The sequence below is a fragment of the Culex quinquefasciatus genome, chromosome 3, assembly GCF_015732765.1.
Source record: "Culex quinquefasciatus strain JHB chromosome 3, VPISU_Cqui_1.0_pri_paternal, whole genome shotgun sequence".
Classification (NCBI taxonomy): domain Eukaryota; kingdom Metazoa; phylum Arthropoda; class Insecta; order Diptera; family Culicidae; genus Culex; species Culex quinquefasciatus.
The window spans coordinates 89,299,416-89,319,439 of record NC_051863.1 but is presented as its reverse complement, the minus strand read 5'-3'; the positions used below and the strand labels follow the sequence as shown (position 1 = coordinate 89,319,439).

General features: G+C 45.3%; 2 protein-coding genes and 1 pseudogene across 2 annotated transcripts; 1 reads left to right on the top strand and 2 right to left on the bottom strand.

Moving 5' to 3' along the window:
• Positions 1-1,590: 1,590 nt before the first annotated feature.
• LOC119770607 (viral IAP-associated factor homolog) lies at positions 1,591-2,191 on the bottom strand. Its single transcript, XM_038265827.1, has 2 exons — positions 2,165-2,191; positions 1,591-2,072 (listed from the first exon to the last, which is right to left on the bottom strand). The coding sequence occupies exons 1-2, from the start codon at positions 2,168-2,170 to the stop codon at positions 1,626-1,628; spliced, it is 453 nt and encodes a 150-aa protein (XP_038121755.1). The 5' UTR covers positions 2,171-2,191; the 3' UTR covers positions 1,591-1,625.
• A 1,585-nt stretch (positions 2,192-3,776) lies between these two features.
• Positions 3,777-13,124, top strand: LOC119769048 (annotated as a pseudogene).
• Positions 13,125-14,069: 945 nt separating this feature from the next.
• LOC119769047 (uncharacterized protein K02A2.6-like) lies at positions 14,070-18,530 on the bottom strand. The gene is made up of 2 exons (XM_038260938.1): positions 17,350-18,530; positions 14,070-17,263 (listed from the first exon to the last, which is right to left on the bottom strand). The coding sequence occupies exons 1-2, from the start codon at positions 18,528-18,530 to the stop codon at positions 14,281-14,283; spliced, it is 4,164 nt and encodes a 1,387-aa protein (XP_038116866.1). The 3' UTR covers positions 14,070-14,280.
• Positions 18,531-20,024: the final 1,494 nt, after the last annotated feature.

The window sequence follows — 20,024 nt, the reverse complement described above, 5'->3', positions numbered from 1 at the left end:
GAATAATTGATAATTTTTTTTTCAATTCTGATAAATTTAATTTCAAAAACAAAACCATATTTTTCTGATACATGTGGACAGCAGCTGTATCAAAAACAAAAACAAGAAACCAACACAACTGAATTTGATCTTAATCAGATCATAAATCAAATTAATCTTTGTGATTTTCTCACATTTTTCAGTTTTATACTTTCCAGAAATCCTCCTCCTTAATTATGCTTCACGAGAGTTTAATTCATGTTAATTCATCATTTTTAACACGATAATGTATCGTACACTTTTTCTTAAGAAGTGTTACTTACAACACAGAGAACAGATGTACATCTTGGTTCTAACTTGTGTGTAAACCGTGTAAACTAAAAAAATGCGTTGCATACAATCTTGCATCAAAGAAATTAGAGTGTGCAGGATACGCTTGGCAGCGCCACCGTCGCGGCTGAGAATACTTGACCTAACAATGGAAAAGGCTCAATAGAGTTATCTACGTGCGCATGTATTGCGTGTATGTACACGAAAAAGATTGAGGTTAAATTTTGTACCAGCCAGCAAAACAAATGGCGTGCTAGTGTGCGTGAGCGGGCTTAGATAACTCTATAATTTCGAAAGAAAATAAATGTTAACCTTGTTTAAATATAAAATTCACTTCTGTATAATTCCAGTTGACTAAAAATAATGCAAAAATGCAATAACATTAACAAAAACATAACAAAAAAATCATTCAAAAATGATTTTTCAAGCGACAACTTAAAATAGTCCCTTTACACATGTTATGTCCGATTTCGTTTTGTTTACCTTCTTTGGCGCGTAAAATTGCAACCCTCTGATGAAGGGCAGTCAGACATTGGTCTGATGTCGTTCGTACGGAATGTTTTATGCAGTGATTAGATGGTCCAACGTTCTGCTACTGTAGGCCATCATGATTTTGGAAGTGGCGCTATCTAGGCGGATGGTGCACACCCTAGCTCTTTTCAACGTATTTTGGTTTGAATTTTTACACACGTTTTTCAGTGCTGTTTGTTCAATGATATACATCTGTTCTCTGTGCTTACAAGATCAATTGCAATTTCCTGCTAGCTCTGTGTGAATTCCATTCTGCCCTGTATTGCGTGTCGTTCTTGCTCTGTCCTGTGGGCTAGCACATAAATGCACCGTATACTTTTTTTTAATTTAAGATTATACAGCAGTTTCCTACTAATTAACTAATGATTATTTGGGATGAAATCTTATTTCAATAAATAACCAGGTAGCAGTTATTGATCAACGCGCCCGAGTGCTTCTAGCATATGCGGCGAGTGTAGCTAATTTAGGTAATCTCAAATACTTAAAACTTTAAAATTCGATATCTCTGGAACGAAACATATTCCTTTCTGTCGATAAGTGATTCTTATGTAAAATTGGCCGGGGAATACGATGGTGAGGTCAAATTTAAAAAATAAATAGGGCTGTTTTGAGATACGGCCATTGAAAGTTTTCAATTGTGCAATACAAGTAGAAAACATATTTTAATCTAAATTTTGATCACGGAAATGGATTCTACGTCCAATTTCCTTCAAAATTGAGTCTAAGACCGACCCTCTATGATTTGCGGTTCCTGAGTTATCGTCGTTTGGAGATAGGGGTTTTGCTCAAAAATCGCCAAAAAGTCGGGCCGGAAAACGGGGCGCCAGCTGGGACAGATGCTGATTGACCAGCGAACAGAACGGAACTCCTCGGCTGTACAGGTGCAGCACGACGTAGATTCCTTCACCGGCCTTGGTCACCTCGTTCACGTAGTCCTGGCCGGAAATCTCCAGCAACGAACCGAACTTGGCCTTCCGGGCCAGCTGCTGCAGCTCGGCTATCCGCTTGCGACGGTACTCCTCCAGCACAGCTTCGTCCTCGGAATCTTCCAGCTCGTCCAGTTCGTCCAGGCCCATCTTGGACATGTCTTTGCCGCCGTTCGCCTTCTGCTCGATCGTGTTCTCAATCATGCCGATAATGTCATCCTCGGTGATTTCCGCCTCTTTTGGCTTCGGCGGAAGGATTCCCTTGGCGCGGAGGACATCGTTCCACTCGGTGTCTTCGTTGGGGTCCTACGGAACGAGGGAACGGAACATCATCAGTACGATGGAATCAGCCTTGACCGGATATTTATTTGCCCATATATGGTAAACGAGTTGCTTACCTGCATTTTGAGTTAAGTTTTTGGGATGTAACTAAACCAAACACAACTATTCTAATTAAGTACAACTGAAATACTTGATATTTCACTATTTAGCACTAATTTCAATTCACAGTTAACAGTAAATTCAATCTAACTAAATTGGATATTGAGAGGAGTGCCGAGCGCATGCAGTTTAGTCATGCGAAGAAAGAAAAGTCAGACTAAAACATTGCTACCGTAGGCGAAGCGAATACTGGCCATGAATACATGAGAATAGAGAAAAATCGAGTTTTTTAATGGTCCTATAAACTATTGTCTTTCAAAGAGAAAGAGCCGTTTGAGTTTTGTTGGAAAGGAAGTCTAGAGAGCGTTTTTCTACGTAGAGCTTGTTTTCTGAGAAGTGCCGGAGAGTAGTAGTGAGGCAACGAAGAGCGTAAAAAGGAACGAAGAGAGAAAAGCGCCCCCGGAATGGTGACTGTTCGAGGTGTGCTGCTGTATGAAGTGTCAAGTGGGTGAAAGTGTGTGTGGCAGTGATTGTCACAGACAAGTGGAAATAATATTTATCAACTTAAAAAAAATTACAATCACAATGAATCAAAGGAAATTCTTGGCGAAAGGGGGGAGTGAAATTCGAAAAGTGCTAAAACTTAAAATTGTCGCTCCTGAGAATGTGATCAGAATGCTGGCTGAAGAGTCTTCAAATTAATCGCTTTAGTGATCAAAGCCAACAACCATCGACGCCATAGGATCCTGTGAATTTGGTGAGCTCGTTTTATGTTGTGTGTGTATGTGCGTGTGTGCGTGTGTAAGTGCGTGCGTGTGTGTGTGTGCGCGCGCGTGTGTGTGTGTGTGTGTGTGTGTGTGTGTGTGTGTGTGTGTGTGTGTGTGTGTGTGTGTGTAATTGGGTGAATGCAGTAAACCACAAACTTGTTACTTCTTAGGCAATCATTTCAGGATTAGATAGACGAGAATCGTTTATCGAAAAATACGCTAACAATTAGGATAGGACAGATTGGTGTGCGTTGCAGTTGAAGAGTCGCGCGTGTTCGGTTGCTGGTCAAAATTCGCGATTTTTGCTCGAATTTCGAGGGTTTGGTTTGCAATGGTGGTGTCAGTCGATCGGTGCATATAGGTTCTTCGTGGAAGTGGTAGAGTTCGTTGGTTTTCCCGGTTAATTTGTGCTTTTCGCGATGTTTTTCCTGCGGTCGGTGGTGCATTTTTTCTCGCAAGCGTCGACGGAAGAGGGATCTGTTTAATAGTGTTGGTGTAATGGGAATCGAATTATTCAACTTGCATACAAGTTTTGCGTGTGTGGTTGTGTTAGTCAGACGATGACCGTTTGGGTTTGACAGATTGGGTGTGAGTGTATTAGTAGTGTGTAACATAAAATTCGTTCGTTTTTTTGTGCTGATGATCGTGGGGCAACAGAGTTTATGCTGAAAAAGCGGGCTTCTGAAGAGTAGAGAGCAGATCCACTGCTTGCTTTCCCCGCTTTCCCCGGGTTGAGAAGAGAGGGATAGTGAGTGCCTCTTACGGCGCGCGCCGTTCTGGTCGTATTGGTGTGCAGTGATTGGGGTGGCCGAAGTGGACTGCAGTTAGCAACTGCAACTGCGTTGCTAGCAGCACGAGAAGGATGCGACTGATCAGCGAGAGGGTGGGAGGTGCTGGACGGCGATTCTGTGCCACCCCGTCGCTCGGTGGGGTGGAGCGGCAGCGATCGAGAGACAACTACATGCTAGGCCGTGACCCGGGTGAGAGCGTTCTGTTTTATGTTGTGTTTGTGTTTGTGGCAGGAAGAGGGATGTTAGCCGTTTTGTATGTATGTATCTTATATTTTACATATTTTTCCCCACTTTCCTTTTCTTTTTCTTCTTTCCTTCTTTCAAGTCGCGTAAAAAATAATATACCGATCGTTAAACGAGAATGTCTAACTCGAGTTCATGCGTCGTTTTTATGGATTCGTTCTCCTCTTACTCTGATCTTATTTTTCCGATAATTATAAATATAACGTAAAAGATATAACTACCTATAACGACTTCGGCTTAAAAATGCACCATTCGTGATAGTGTCACTTTATTAATAACTGCTCGAAACGAAAACTTTCAGTTACTATTTTTCGCAATTCTGTCGGTCTCGTAGATTACTATTTTCGGATCATTTCGTCATAAAATCCTGCAACACGATGAAATCATTGCAAACCTCACTATAAAGTTTTGATATAAATCATTTGGAAACCACAGAAAATACAATTTAATATATTTCTTAAATAGTAAAAGGAGGAGCCCTTCTCACAGCGTCGTTGCTCGGAAGGCACGCCGACGGGGGATTGAATGATAATTTGGCGCCGCGTTCGAATTAAAACTATTTCTAAATCAATGATTGTGTATCTTTCCGCAGCCGGCTGCCTAAGATTTTAAAATTTCAACAGATAAACAAATTGCTTATGGTCGCATCACCTACCACAGTGAATCCTGACCTCATACCCATCTTACTAACCCTCAAAACTCATGTGATACTTTGTCGGAGACGCAGTCGATTTGGCGGTCCCATCACTCAAGTATCGGACTAACATTCCCATCCACTTCCCGTGTCTTACCACTGGTCGTGGCCGGCGTCGGTATTGATCAGCATGATAGGGACCTTTGAAAATTGCGAAGGGGTGATGATTGGTTCCTACTTTTCATCTGTGGTCCACGGAGCAATTTTTGGGGGTCCTGGTCAATAACGAAGTAGCAGCTACGGGTAGACACCAATGCTAAAATCGCCAAAAAGTCGATTTTTTGGCAGGGTACAAAAATGAAGGGGGTGGTCCGATTTGGATGAAATTCGGGATTTTTGCATGTTTTGATAGTCTCAACAGCTCTGCCAAATTTGAGCAGAATCTGAGATGGTTATTTTCAAATTTGCATTTTTTCTTGCACACTTCAGGTGGAATGACCCATATGGAAATGGGAAATTCCAATGACAGTCATGTATTCCAAAACGAAATTAATCTTTTCTACACATGGTGTAGTAAAATCCTACTCCAATTGAATGTAATGAAATGTAATTCCATTGCCTTCAGCAGAAAACATGAAACACCAAACATAACAGTATTATTAGGAATCCAACCAGTAGAAAAATGCAAAGTAGTACCTACGTGATCTAGGTGTCATCCTAGACTCACAACTAACTTTTGTAGAACACTATAACACAATAATAAACAAGGCAAAACGTACATTAGGCTTTATAAAGCGCTTTGCATTCAACTTCCAGGACCCGTATACTATTAAATTACTCTATTTAACGTATGTCAGGCCACTCTTGGAATACTGTAGTATCGTCTGGAATCCATACTATGCCGTACACCAAGCACGTATTGAATGTGTCCAAAACATTTTTACTGTACGCACTACGTAAACTTAACTGGACTGCATTTCCTCTCCCATCGTATGAAGCACGCTGCATGCTCATAAACATACAATCATTACAAGAACGTCGTAAATTTGCCATGCTCTCTTTCATCAACGACATTATTTCTCAACGCATACAGTCAGCAGCATTATTTTCAGTAATACGCAATAGTATTCATGAACCAAGCCGTACTCTTAGACATTCACCACTTTTTAGAATAACTGCATAAACGACAAATTATTTAAAAAATTCGCCGTTAAATCAAATGATGCGCTTTTATAATGAAAATTCACAGTACATACATTTCGACATGTCTAAACCGGAACTACGAAAAATCTGTACAATAGAAATAATATCTAGTATGTAAGAAAATTGTAAGTAGACTACATAAGCTTGACGAATTAACAATAAACATGAACTAATCGTACAATATTTCATTTACGCTGAGCGGATCCGCTCATTTGAATTTCGCTTATGGGTCATTCCACCTCAACTGTGCACGAAAAAGTGCAAATTTGAAAATTACCCTCTCCGATCCTGCTCAAATTTGGCAGAGCTGTTGATACTATCAAAACATGCAAGAATTCCGAATTTCATCCAAATCGGACCACCCCCTCCATTTTTGTACCTCCCCAAAAAATCGACTTTTTGGCAATTTTTGACCAAACCTCCTAGTTTCAAACGTCGATAGCTCAGGAGCCACACATCTTAGAAGGTCGGTCTTAGACTCAATTTTGAAGGAAATTGGACGTAGAATCCATTTCCGTGATCAAAATGTTGATTGATTTATTTTTTCTACCTGTATTGCGCAATTGATAACTTTAAACGGCCGTATCTCAAAACACCCCAACTTATTTATTTTATTCTCACCATCGTGTTCCTCGGCCAATTTTACATAAGAATCACTTATCAACAGAAATGGTTGGTAGCACTGCTCGTGAGAGTTCGGACATTATTTTTACTCCGCGTCTTTTTGTATTTCTTGCTTGTTTCGGTCCATAAAATATGTATAAAAGTGACGATAATGGTTAATAACAACGCGTTGTAGTGGAATAATATCGAGTTCTAAGGATTTCTCTTGAATTTCGTCCAAAAAAGACAGTTTTGTGTATCGGCCCAGCAGTGGTTTTGTTTGTTTGTTTTTTTTTATCTACGGGAGCTTTTGCGCGGTCCCACCAAGCGACGTTTGTTTCTTTTGTTCCCACGGGAGCTGTCAAAAAGCTCGCGCGCTCGGGCGGTTGTTGCAGGAGAGCTTTTAGGCCGGGTTGCCAAATAAACGGTGGAGGAATCTGTAAATCAGATTTGGCAACGGTTAGGTTTTGCCACAGACTTTTCCAACGGTTTGTGCGTGCCGCGATAATTTTGTTTTAAGGTGAAATTTGTATGTTTTGAGGTCGAACCAGTTTTTGTTCGTGGTCTTGTTTACCACAAGATGACTAGGACGACAGGATGTGTTCCGAAGCAGCATGAGGAAGCTCAAACTGCTCGTGATTGAGGACCCGCAGCTGGAAGACCGAAGCTGCAAAAAGGACTAAAGGATGTTTCAGAAAATTGGTGAGATCTATCCAAACTGAATCTTTTAACTGCTGCAGACTTTCTGATCATTATTAAATACGCGCTAATCCCTGTTTTGCCTTATGGGATTGGAAGTTTAAAGATAGATCGAGAGTCCTTCTGATTCTTGCTTCTATGTTTAGGCGGGGCCAGACAATGCCCAATGACCTCGGAATTGGACCGCAAGGAGCACTGTCATTCTGAAATGGGTCATTGGAAGCAGCGCGAGGGCTATCACCACCTAATACCCGGGACTGAGATAAGCTGTATCAGCATAAACAAAGCCTGATACAAATTATACTTTCCCATAATTTCGCTGCCGGCCAGCGAGTATTGGATTGGACTACACACACACACACACACAGAATCACTTATCAACAGAAATGAATATGTTTCGTTCCAGAGATATCGAATTTTAAAGTTTGGTGTTTTCGAGATTACCTACATTAGCTTCATTCGCCGCATCTGCTAGAAGCACACAGGCGGGCTGATCAATAACTGCTACCTGATGTTCTGGGAGATGATTAAGAGCGAGTTTTTCACCGATGTGAAACAGGTCGTATCGAGGTGCTCCGATTTGGATGAAACTTTCAGGGTTTGTTTGTCTATACATGAGATAAACTCATGCCAAATATGAGCCCTCTACGACAAAGGGATGTGGGGTAAAACGGGCATTGAAGTTTGAGGTTTTTTACGCGTTGCTAACCGTTTTAGAGTACTTCCGAGGCCATGACTAAGGCCTTTATCATGGGCAGTAGCAAAATAGTGCCATTCAGCAAAACCCCAAAACCTGCTTTAATATTATTATTATTATAGTTTATTATTGACACTTTACCATAATTTGGCAAATCTGATTTATGGTTTAAAAGATTGATCATATTAAATCAATTTTTATATTGTGAGCCAGCTCCATTTGATTAAAAGATGATTTTGGTCAAGGTACACAGCAGCCGTATTGTGTTCCAAGAATCCAAGAATGATAGAAGAAAAAAAAACACTGTTGTTCGGACGGTGTCGAAATCATCACAACTTAATTTGGGGAATTAGCCGCTTTGCTGCAGATCAAACTTTGTGATTTTCTTACATTTTTCAGTTTTATACTTTTCAGAAAACCTTTTCCTACTCCTTGTGATCGTCCTTCACTAGAGTACAACGTACACAGGAAAAATACGATAGTAAAATCGCATGCAAAAGCATGCACATCACCGTCGTCAAATTAAACACTTAATATTACACACTGCATGTACAATTTTTGCAAACATAAAAAAAAGTTGCCACCGACGGGGTTCAAACCCAGCGCCAACAGTAAGGACTGGCGCCTTAGCTCACACTGCCATCAGACCGATGAAAAGCTGTAAGGATAAACGCATATATGAGCTTGACATTTCGGTCAAGTAGGTTTCCTATACTGATGGGCTACATTTCAGGGTGTAAAATCACATAAAATTGCACAAAATAATGCAATATTTATTTTACACAAAGGCCTTTTACACGCAGCTGGATTACTACTTTTTTAGCTGTGTATCAACAAATTTTATTCATTTTAACGGTACACATCAACCATAGCTTTTGCACCAAGATTTCTGATACAGACATTTTAGTATCTTCGAAAATACGGGAACTATCGATATGATTTTTTATTCATCCCCTAAATTACTGTCTTCAAAGTTTCTTACAACAAAGTTTGACTATTTTTACAATCAGATTCTTGCAGGATTGGGTTCGTAAGTTTGACAAATTTGGAATAAGAAGACAACAACTTCCTTGGCTGCTGTGCACCCTTAATTCATATTTTTTACTCAATAATGTATCGTGCACTTATTGTTCAGTGCTACTAACAAGATTAATTGCATTTTCCTGCTCGGAATCCAATTCTGCCCTTTACTGCTAAGTGGTATGGCTGAGTGCTCTTCATCTTTGTTGTATTTTTCGTTTCATTATTAACTTATCTCATACATTTACTTACTTCAAATTGTTTTCAATTTTTTTCATTGAATTGAATACATTTGGATAAAAAAGAAAAAGCAAATCACTTTAACAACTGATCCTAGATTAAATATTGGTCAAATATAGTTGGTTAGAGTCTCAAAGGCATATTCATAAGAAATTTGAGTAATACCAACATGAATGCACCGATTTTCTGTGACTTTTTTGAACTAATATTCCATAAAATCGAAAGATTGACAATGAAAGATGGCGGCGGTGTGGAAGTTGTGGATTGCTGTCGCGATTTATTTTGCCGATTTCTAAGTGTTTTTGTAGTGTTACGGTCGGGAAAAGTGCATCTATACAATAATTAAGTGGCAGGCTATCCGATTTTTGTGAAAATTACGCGTGTTTCTGTTTTGAAAGAGGTTTTGGTCCATTTAGTTTTTGTTGTCGTGTATCTAAGGAAGAAAAAAGTAGCCAAACGTCATTTCTGTCAGAGAGTTCGCTCTCGGAGAGCGTCACAGGAAGGAGAGTGTGTGTGTTCGGTGTAGTTTTGGTTTGCCGATGACGCGCCTCGACACTGCTGTGCGGCGGAGAACAGTTCTCGGTTGGCGGGGGAGTCGGAGTGGCCGTCGCTTACTCTCCAAGGGAAAGGTGCAGGCTCCTGAGTCAGGAGCAGGTGGAGGGGTGGTACATTGTGGGAGAAGAGCGGTGAGGTGACAGCACAAGCTGGTTGCTTGTGTGTGTATTTGTGTGAAGTGCAGATGGATTCTGCTGCTGCTTCATTTTTCGCGAGTGTTTGTGACATACGTCATTTGAACTATGAAGTGTAGTTTTTGAAAAGGGCCAATCTACACATGCAGACTTTAGATATAACCTGCAGACTTTTTACAAACATTGGGTGAGCTCGTTTTATGGCGAACTTGGGTTTGTGCGAGGTGGGTAGGGGAAGGAGGATGGGTGTTGTGAGCGTTAAAACTTGTGCAGTGGATTTGTTCGTACCCCAGAGAAAAAAATATTGTGAAACTGATTGAGGCAACATGTGAGAGGAGCGGCTGTCAGTAGGTCGGATGTTGAATACACGGAGCAGTAAGGCCGACGACAAACGGATTTGTGCGGTGCTGCAGTCGTCGGTCGGTGTGGTCGGGTTGCACCTGATTTCGATGCTGCGGCGGCGGAGCAGTCTTCAGTCTTCAAGACCCCGGTGAGCTCGTTCCTTGATGACATCTCAAGCATGTGTGTGTGTTGAAGAATGAAGAATGAATCATGAGTGTAAGAGTAAAAACCATTTGCGAGCGAGAACTTTTTTTTTCGCGAGTAGATTTTCTCCTTTGCTGGAAATTCTACCCAATTTAGGGTACTTTGTTATTTCTTATTTTTGCAGTACAGGCTGTTTTCATTATATTGATGCCTTTCAAAAATAATTTCAAGTCTAATTTAAAAATCTTTCTCACTATGTGTGGCAGTGCGTGGCCGAATTGTTACGCTGTCCGCTTTGTAAGCGGATGATTCTGGGTTCGATTCCCATCTGCTCCAACCTTCCATCGAATGAGAAAGTAAAATGTCGGTCCCGGCCTTGGTTGTTAGGCCGTTAAGTCATTCCAGGTGTAGGAGTCGTCTCCATGCCATAAGAACAAACAACACACCAAACCAAGCCTACTCCGGTTGAATCGCTGGCGGCGGTTGGACTCGCAATCCTAAGGTCGTCAGTTCAAACACTAGGGTGGAAGGTTCCTTGGAGTAGAAAGAGGTTTGGGTGTGAGAGCAATAGAGACCACAAAAGACCCGGGGGTCGTTAATGTGGATGGTTTGATTTTGATTCTCACTATAATGTTGAAGTCTAAAAATGTGCCCCTATGCTTTGCTTTGATCCTAACTTAAAACTAAAATAAAAAATCTTTGAATTATTCAAAATCATTTGAACGAGTAAACTACGAACTGTATTTCAAGATGAATGCTCCAAGGTCTTACTTGTTCCTGGTGAGTTTTGTACTCACGCAGTGTTGTTGTCATCTCGATGAAAATGTTCAGAAGTTCTTGTGGAGAAAACAGGTCACTACGGCCTTCATCCGTTGATGCTGGTTGGTTTTTCCTCGGTTGCTGACTGAAGCCTGGAGGTGTTGTATACTCTGCAACTCTTTGCGCTGATAACAGCAATGGCTGCAGATTCGGAACCACTCGAGCAGATCCCGCTCCTTGTGACGCAAAAGCAGGAAAATCCACGTCCGTGAATGCTGGTGGTGTTTTGCGACGATTTGGTTGGTTCCTCGTCGTCGCTTGCTGCCGAATTTTCACAAACTCAGCACGTATTGGGCAGCTTCGATTCTTGGTCGAATGGTCACCACCGCAATTGAAGCATTTAGCTGTTTTCGTTGATTGTGTTGCAAGCTTGAGTTTTGTGCTCACCTCCGCAGGTTGCACAACGACTCTTGATGAAACAGTGCCTTCCACCATGTCCAAATTGCAAGCAGCTCGAACACTGCGTCACGTCACGGTGCACTGGACGATTACGTTCCCAAGTCACGATGATGTTGAAAATTGCCCGAACTGCTTTCAGCTCAGACGAGGTTGTCGATCCTTTCTCGAGATGAACCAGGTACAGTTGATCACGATACTTGATGTCCTTGTTGTGTCTCGTCATCTTGAAGACTTCGATTACGTTCAACTTAAGAGTTTTGAGCTCTTCTTTCAGTACGCTCACATCCATGTCCATGTCCATGGGCGTTTACCTGGATCGTCATGGCTGTAGTATTCAATCTTTGTGTTGTTCAGGAAATCCCGAACGTAGTTGTAATCTTTTCTGCTAGGTAGCATAATTTTGAGTCCATCAGCACACAAGCGAATGGAAGCTCGTAAATCACCAGATTTGATAAATCCGGTCAGCCACTTTCGCACCGAATCCGATGACGATGTTGCCACAAAAATGGGTGGCATTTTTTCCCGTCGTTCAAATTCTTCCTTCTCGCTCACGTCCACAGGGAGGGTAGCGAACTGGTTTCCAGACGAATTTTGAGCGTCCTTGCTCAAACTGCCTAGCTTTGCAGGTAGCGCTTCGACATTCTTTAGCTTCTTAAAATCTGCCGATCGAGGACCGCCTCTTTTTCTTGTCGTGAGGCATTTTTGCACTTTTTAGCACTTTTCAGGAGCTAATATCGAGGAGTACCTCTCTAGTTGTTGGTTCCCAAGGGAATGAACAAAACATATTTTTTGTTAAATTTAAGATAAATCCGACTCCGGGTTATCAAAAATTCTCGACTCCAAGTCCTCACCGACTCCGACTCCGCAGCCCTGTAGAAACAGTGTCATGTTTTTAAATGCTTTTGAAAAAAATTGTAGATCTGCACAGACTTATAAAAAAAGATAGCAAAAATGTTGCGTCGTTCCGAGGGGCGTGAAACTGGGCTTAATGTATTTAATTTGCGCATTAAAAAAATTAAATTCCTCTTGTCAACTAACATTTGACAGCGCCCAACCTGCTTTGTCAAAAACATTGATTTGTTTTGCGTCTCCTTCGCACACCCGCCTGTCAAGTTTGTGTTGATTAATTTGTTCTTGGTGAAAAATGTGGCGATGCAGGTCAGTATTTCTTGTTTGAAATTTGTTTTTGGAAGGAATTGGTAAATTTAGATTTCTAGTAGCTACAAAAGGTGGTACATCGTTCGCCGCAGTTGCGCAGGTTACGAAACGCCGGTCTGTCGGTATCGAAGCCGACTCAACCCGCATCACCAAGGAGGTCATCGAGCTGAATGGCAGGTCCGTCGAGTAACTGATCACTTTCGGCCGCGAGAAGCTGTCCTCGATTACGTCCGGTGGTGCTGTCCCGGCCGCTGCCGCCGAGGAGAAGAAAGAGGAAAAGAAGATGGGGGAGTCCGATTTCGAGGACGATGACGACATGGGCTGCGGTTTCTTTGAATAAGGGATTTCCCCGTGGCCACATCGTTGGATGGCTGCTGGCGGTTGCACTGGCCCAAAGACGGCAGGACGGAACTGTTCCGTGCAGTGGTTCCGGAAGTGTACAAATTATGTATTTCTACGAAATGCTAAAAGAAGGAAAAAGGACGATGGCCGTACAAAAAAGGGCAATAATTATTTCGTTTTTTATTCAGCTGCTTTGTTGGTACTTTTGGCATTGAGTTGTTAGAGTTTGAAACAATAAATAAAGAATCATCTGCTTGTTTTTATGCTTCCCACGATCAGCACGTTCGATGGTCCATCCATGTTTCCGCCGGCACGGTGATCAGCTGGGATGATTGCTGAGCGTTGGAACTGGATTCGGTTGCTTCGGAAGAGGCTCTCAACGAGACTCCCGAGTGCGCGACAGCCGCAGGTACCGGTTCGACCTTGGACGAACTTCTAAACCCGGGTTCCATCTCGGCGGCGGCTGCCACCGGAATTCTTTCTCCGTTACTTCTGAGAATGTTCGGCTCGCAACGATTTCTAATCAAATAAATCAACTGCGGTGGCCACTACAACTTCGGATGGGGCATCACTTGGCGGGGAAGGGGTTTTGTTGTGGAGCTGCTGCTGCTCATGGAACTTTCGCAATAATATGATGGCCGGATTGGAGTGGATTTGAGAGACGTGGATTTTGAGTCCGCTCGACGACTACTCTAGCTCAGGGTCGTCAATGTAGACTTCGACTGGGTGGTAGGAGAGCTTGTGATGACAATCTGGCCGACGCTGCTGGCTTGAACGAGTTGTGATCCGATATCAGGGTTGGTAAATAGGCCACGGATCGGGTCCCGTTTGTCATAGGTTCGGAAATCAGCTTTAAACCATGGTTCGGAAGTTGCGCCTCTGTTCATCGCTTGCTGTTGGAGGTCGTAGAGATGGTACTGTCCTCTAGTAGCTCCCTGTCGTCCATTGCAATCGGGATGTTGTCAAAATCGAACTTGTTCCCGTCGGAAGGTACCCGGTGCGCCAGTCGCAGAAGACGACGAGCTTCCAGCTGATTGGAAACCCTGATGATTCTCTGTACTGGCCAGCTGCAACAGGTCTCCTGAACTCGATGACCATTTCTGTTGCGATTCCGCAAATGTAATAGAAATGATTACGAACGAATAAAGACTAACGTTTATTGATTACTCCTAATTATACAAATAGACACGCGATAGTTCGTCTTGCCGGCGCGAGTGCGGGAGTAGAGTGACGGCACAGATCGAGTGCATCCGGTTGGATGACAGATCGGCGACCGCTGTCGCGATGACATCAGTCTGCTGGCAGTCGGGGCGAAATAGAGTCGCACCCCAACACCTCCCCTTTTAGTAGAGCTGGTACGGCTCGTAGCGGACCGGTGTAACCCGTGACCTCGACGAGCGGCGCAGCGGCACTTCAGGACCCGGTCTTGCCGGCCGTGGTCGTCGATTCGTGTTGGTTGTTCGAAAAAGCTCTCGCAAGAACTCTCGCTGTAGATCGCTCAATCCCTCAGGTTCAGCCGGCGGCGGCGGCGGCGCTGCTTCGGTCGTAGTGGAATCTCCAGATGGTTTTAGACCCCAGGCGCCTAGCAGAATGTCAAGTGGGATGGTCTGCTCTGCTTGATCCGGTACTCCATCGCAGTCGTCATAGCGCGGCCGCAGCTGGTTGCTGTGTGAGCGGATGAGACGCTGTCGTTCGGGGAGCCACACATTATACATGACTCGTCCAACACATTCGATCACTTCTCCGGCGACCCAGCTCCAGTTGTTACCTTGGTGCACCTGAGCATACACCTTGTCTCGCACCACAAAGCTCTTCTCCTTCGCACCGTGCTTCGCGTTGAACTGTTGGTCCTGCTTGTTGTTGTTGTCCTTGGTGAACTTGCTCGGCGGGCGCAGCAGCTCCAAGGATGTGCGCATTGGTCGGCCAAGTAGGATCTCAGCAGGCGATTTCCCACCAGGTGCGTTCCGACACGGCGTTGATCTGTAGCAGTTGAGAAAGATGTCGAGAGCTTCGTCCAGATCTTCCCCTCCCGCCCGAATTTTCTTGACTGTCCTCTTGAAGGTGTCAACAAAACGTTCCGCCTGCCCGTTGCTTTGGGGGTGGAACGGTGCTGTTTTGAGGTGCATGATCCCGTTGGACTCGCAGAACTGCTCGAAGGTGTCGCTGGTTAGCTGCGGGCCGTTGTCGGTCACCATCACTTCCGGGTTTCCGAACCGAGCAAAAATTTTGCGGAGGATCGAAATGGTGGCAGCTGTGGTGGTGCGCTTGGTCGGAATGATCTCCGGCCACTTGGAGAAAGAATCGACCACAAGCAGGAAGTAGGTGTCGTTGATGGGACCAGCAAAATCCGCATGTACCCTCTGCCACGGCTTTTCGGGGGTCGGCCACGACTGGAGCTTCGTTTTGGTGTCAGCTTTCGCAACCGACGCGCATTCCTGGCAGGCGCGTACAAGAGCGGAGATTTGGTCATCGATGTTGGGCCAATAAACGAGAGTGCGCGCTAATGACCTCATCCGATCGATGCCGGGGTGCCCTCGGTGCAGTTGTTCGAGGACCTTCTTCTGCAGCTTCTTCGGGATTACAATCCGGTCACTGTACATCAGCACCTTCTGGGCCAAGTACAGCGAGTCACGACGCGCGAAGAACTGCTGGACCTCCGGTGTTCCGGAGAGGGATTTCGCGTCGCTGGGCCAGCCTTTGTCCACGAACTCCACGACTTTCTGCAGTGTCCGGTCCTGGCTAGTCTCGGCAGCTATCGTGTGGTACGAAACTGGCAGATGCTCAATGGACTGGCAGACGACATTGCAGATGACGGTTTCCACCTCGATCGACGCGATGACGTAGTCCTCGTCAGGCTTGATGTGGGAGTTGATTAAGCGTGAGAGGATGTCTGCATGTCCGAAGTGGTCAGTGGAGATGTGTTCGATCCGGAAATCGTACAGAAGCATCGTGAGGGCCCACCTCTGGAGGCGGTTGGCCGTGTACGGTGGGATTCCACGCTTTGAACCGAAAATCGCTAGCAGCGGTTTGTGGTCGGTCTGAAGAACGAAATGCCTCCCGTAGATCATCCGGTGGAACTTTGTGGCCGCGTACACCAGACCCAGGGCTTCTTTCTCGATCTGGCTGTAGCGGGACTCTGCTGGCGTGAGGCTTCGGGATGCGTGGTAGATGGCCTTCTCCGACCCGTCCGGGAACCGATAAGCGATGCGGGCGCCAATGCCCACATTCGACGCGTCTGCGGACACCACCATTTCCAAGCGAGGGTTGTAGTGCGTCAGCATGAGCGGTGATTGGAGGATTTCCTTGAACCGGTCGAAGGAACGCTGGCAAGCGTCGGACCACTGGAAGCTGGCACTTTCCTTGAGCAGCTCGTCCAGCGGCTGGCGAAGTGTACGCATCTCCCGAATGTATTTCCCGTAATAGTTGACGGCGCCCAGATACGACCGCAGAGTCGGGACGTCGTGAGGCGGGGGCATGTTGACGATGGCCTTCACTTTGTCCGGGTCTGGGCGGATGCCCTCCGTATCCAGCAGCTGGCCCAGATACTTGACCTGGCGCATGAAGAATCTGCATTTCTCGAGCTTGACCGTGAACCCGTACTGCTTGAGCCGCTCCAGGACACGGTACAGATTCTCCTTGTGCTCCTCGGCGGTACGACCACCGACCAGGATGTCGTCGAGATACGGAGCTGTACACGGAACACCACCCAGCATGGTGCCCATGATCTGCTGGAACGCGCCGGGGGCGCTCTTGACACCGGGGGAGAGCCGGTTGTAGCGGTAGAGTCCCAGGTGCGTGTTGATCGTGACGAGTTTTCTGCTGTCCTCGTCGACCTCGACCTGTAGATATGCATCTAACAGATCGATGTGGCTAAACATCGTGCAGCCCGACATCTGGTTGAAGATGTCCTCCGGGAGAGGAAGCGGGTAGTTGTTGGACTCGAGCGCGTTGTTCAAACCGGTTGAGTAGTCCGCACAGATGCGAACGGAACGATCGGGCTTGCGGACCACCACAATGGGAGCGGCCCAGTCCGAATAGCTGACCGGCTTGATGATACCCAGATTCTCGAGTCGCTGCAACTCGTCCTCGACGACGGCCTCCATGTTGTACGACACCGGCCGCTTCGGCCGGAACACGGGCTGGACGTCTGGCTTGAGAACGAGGCGCACCTGCGTTTTGGTGCACAGGCCCAGGCGATCGTTGAACACCTCGGGAACTTGGTTTTCAGCTCGACCACTTGCTGATCCGGTGTTTGAGTTCCGACCAGCTTGCAGAACGACGAAAAGGGTACGTCCCAGAGCCCGAACTCGTCCATCAAGTCGGAGCCTAGAACGTTGAGAGAAAGGTCAGCGCTACAAACATAGCAATTGCTCTCCTTGTGCGTTCCGCCGATGGTGTAGGTTGCTCTGAACATCGCCTCGATGCCCAGTTTGTCCCCGGAAGCTGTCTGCACGTTGCAGTCCGGTGGAGACGTTGGAGGTGACCCGACATTGACCCAGTTCTGCCTGGAGATGATTGTGATGTCTGAGCCCGAGTCCAGCTGCAGGTCCACTGGAACTCCGTTGATCGCCGTCTCCACGTAGCTACGTTTGAGGTTCTTGACGGTGACTATCTTGGATGCGTGGTTCTTGACGTGCTGCTGCTTTCCTTTGAACGGCTTTGATCTCGACTTCGACGCGAAACAGGAACAGTACCCCTCCTTATGGCCGGTGCGGCCACAGTCGCGGCACTTGTGGTCCTTGAACGAGCACTGGCTGTTGTAGTGCATCCCGCCGCAAGACCAGCATGGGGCGTTCGGCACGTCGGACTTTCCGCCAGTCCGCTCCTTCTTCCGGAACTTGCCGTGGGGAGAACTCGTTCGGACAGCCTGCGTGGAGGCGGTAGCGACGGTGGAGGTAGACTGGCCACCGATGAGCCCGGTGTCCTTTTTCAAGTTGATGATGCTTTTACAGTCCTCCACTATCTTCTCCAGCGTGATGTCCGCCGTCTCGTTGATTTTCGAAAGCAAGCGCATCCGGATGTCCGCGTCCTTCGGAGACGTCAGCCCGCACACGAAAATAAGGCATTTGAACTGGTCTTCTTTGAGGTCCTTCAGCTTAAACTCGACACAAGCTCGGTTGACCTTGCAGGAGTAAGCGACGTAGTCCTCGCCCTCTTCCTTGACCGTCTGTAGGCACTGGTACCGACGGTGAAACGGAGAAACCGGACTGCCAAAGATGGACTTGAGCTTGGCAACCGTGTCGTCGAAATTAAACTTTTTAGGAAGCTCGGGCAGGATGAAGGATGTGTACCTCTCGTGTGCGGCGGGACTGAGCTTGCGCAGCAGCAGACGCACTTTGCGTCGTCGTCCAGCTTGCATGCATCCTCCGTAAACAGATCTGCATACCGGGAAAACCAGGCCTCGAACGAGCTCCTTCTCCAGGTCGTACTCGAACTCGGTGATATTGCTCGCGAGGGAATCCAGTACGAGCTCGCTGCCTTGGTTTCCTCCTTGTTTCTCCATCTGCTCCGTAATCCGCTTCATGAGGTCCTGCTGGTTGGTGAGAATCTGCAGGATCGTCTCCTTGAAGTCCGGCGGCGGAGTTGGCGTCATGGCGAAACACGTGCACGGCGCACAGCGAACGGTACGGCACACGGTACTGTGCAGTCAGATTTCGCGAGAAAAACAAAACAAGCCGGTCGTCACTCACGACCTCGTCGCTACTGTTGCGATTCCGCAAATGTAATAGAAATGATTACGAACGAATAAAGACTAACGTTTATTGATTACTCCTAATTATACAAATAAACACGCGATAGTTCGTCTTGCCGGCGCGAGTGCGGGAGTAGAGTGACGGCACAGATCGAGTGCATCCGGTTGGATGACAGATCGGCGACCGCTGTCACGATGACATCAGTCAGCTGGCAGTCGGGGCGAAATAGAGTCGCACCCCAACAATTTTCAAAGGATCTCGTACGGGCCAGTTAATTTATTTTTAAGAAAACAATTTTCCACCCAACGCAACAACAACAATCACGCGCGATGTTGAACTGTCAAACGTCGTCGGTCAAATCAATGTGGTGTAAAGAGAGGTGACGATGCTATGATCGTAAACAAAAGTTAATTCCTGCAGTTAATTAATTAAATGTATTTAATATTTTACTATTGTCGCGCCCCTCGCGTCGTTCCAGAGAAATCGACGAAGTACAAAGCGTAACGTCTGAGCGTAACCCGGGGTTTTAGTGTAGTTGATTAAAATTAAGCAGATGATTATATATACTCATCAGTCAGCTGGTCAAGGGCCTCATCTTCAAGAGTATTGACTAAATCAATAACTTTTTCAGCACTTTCATGTACTTTATACAGCTTTTCGTCTGTTTCATTCAAAAATGAATTGACATAGGCACTAGAAACGTGTACCACACACTGAAATAAAAAAGATGAACAATGTGTCACTTTATATCGTAAATGGAAATGATTTCAAAACTAAAGCTATTTTTAGTTTTTCATTAAGTTGGTTTTCGTTTTTTTGTTTACTCACCTTCAAATTTTGCATTTCTTTGCACAGTTGCATTACTCTTCTAGTACCAAGTAGGTTTATTTGTACTGTTGGTCTAAGTGTGGCTTGAAAATCCAAAGTAGCTGCCGAATGTATTACGATATCTATAGTTTTGGATAAAACCACTCGATCTTCACTAGATAAGCCCAAACCTTCTTCTCCGACATCTCCAGCAACGGCATGTAGTTTACAAAACAAATCAGATGTAGCTTGTTGTAGCAATGTTTCAAAAACCTGTAATTAGATTGTGTCAAAATAAACTTTTAAATAAAAAATATAATTTTTTGTTTGAGTGTCAGATTTTGACAATAAACACCTTGAAGTCATGGCTTTCTACCTAAGGTAATCGCGATTGAGTGTATAGTAGTGCGGTTGTCAAAATAGTTATCTCTGACTCTCTCACTCCACTGACACTGACATTGTTTATGTTTTGGTTTTCCTGGCACGGTCCATTGTTCGTTTGTTATTGTTTTGGTTTTAGTGGCACGGAGTCATGCACTAACACTAATGCAAAGCAAGATCGCGAGTACCTATGATATCCCAGACGG

Bases quoted from the DNA above. Each gene is read 5' to 3' on its own strand.
- LOC119769047 (XM_038260938.1), bottom strand. From the start codon at position 18,530: ATGACGCCAACTCCGCCGCCGGACTTCAAGGAGACGATCCTGCAGATT. The intron at 17,264-17,349 runs GTTCAGAGCAAC...TCAACGTTCTAG, and splicing joins AAACTGGGCATCGAGGCGAT to GCTCCGACTTGATGGACGAG.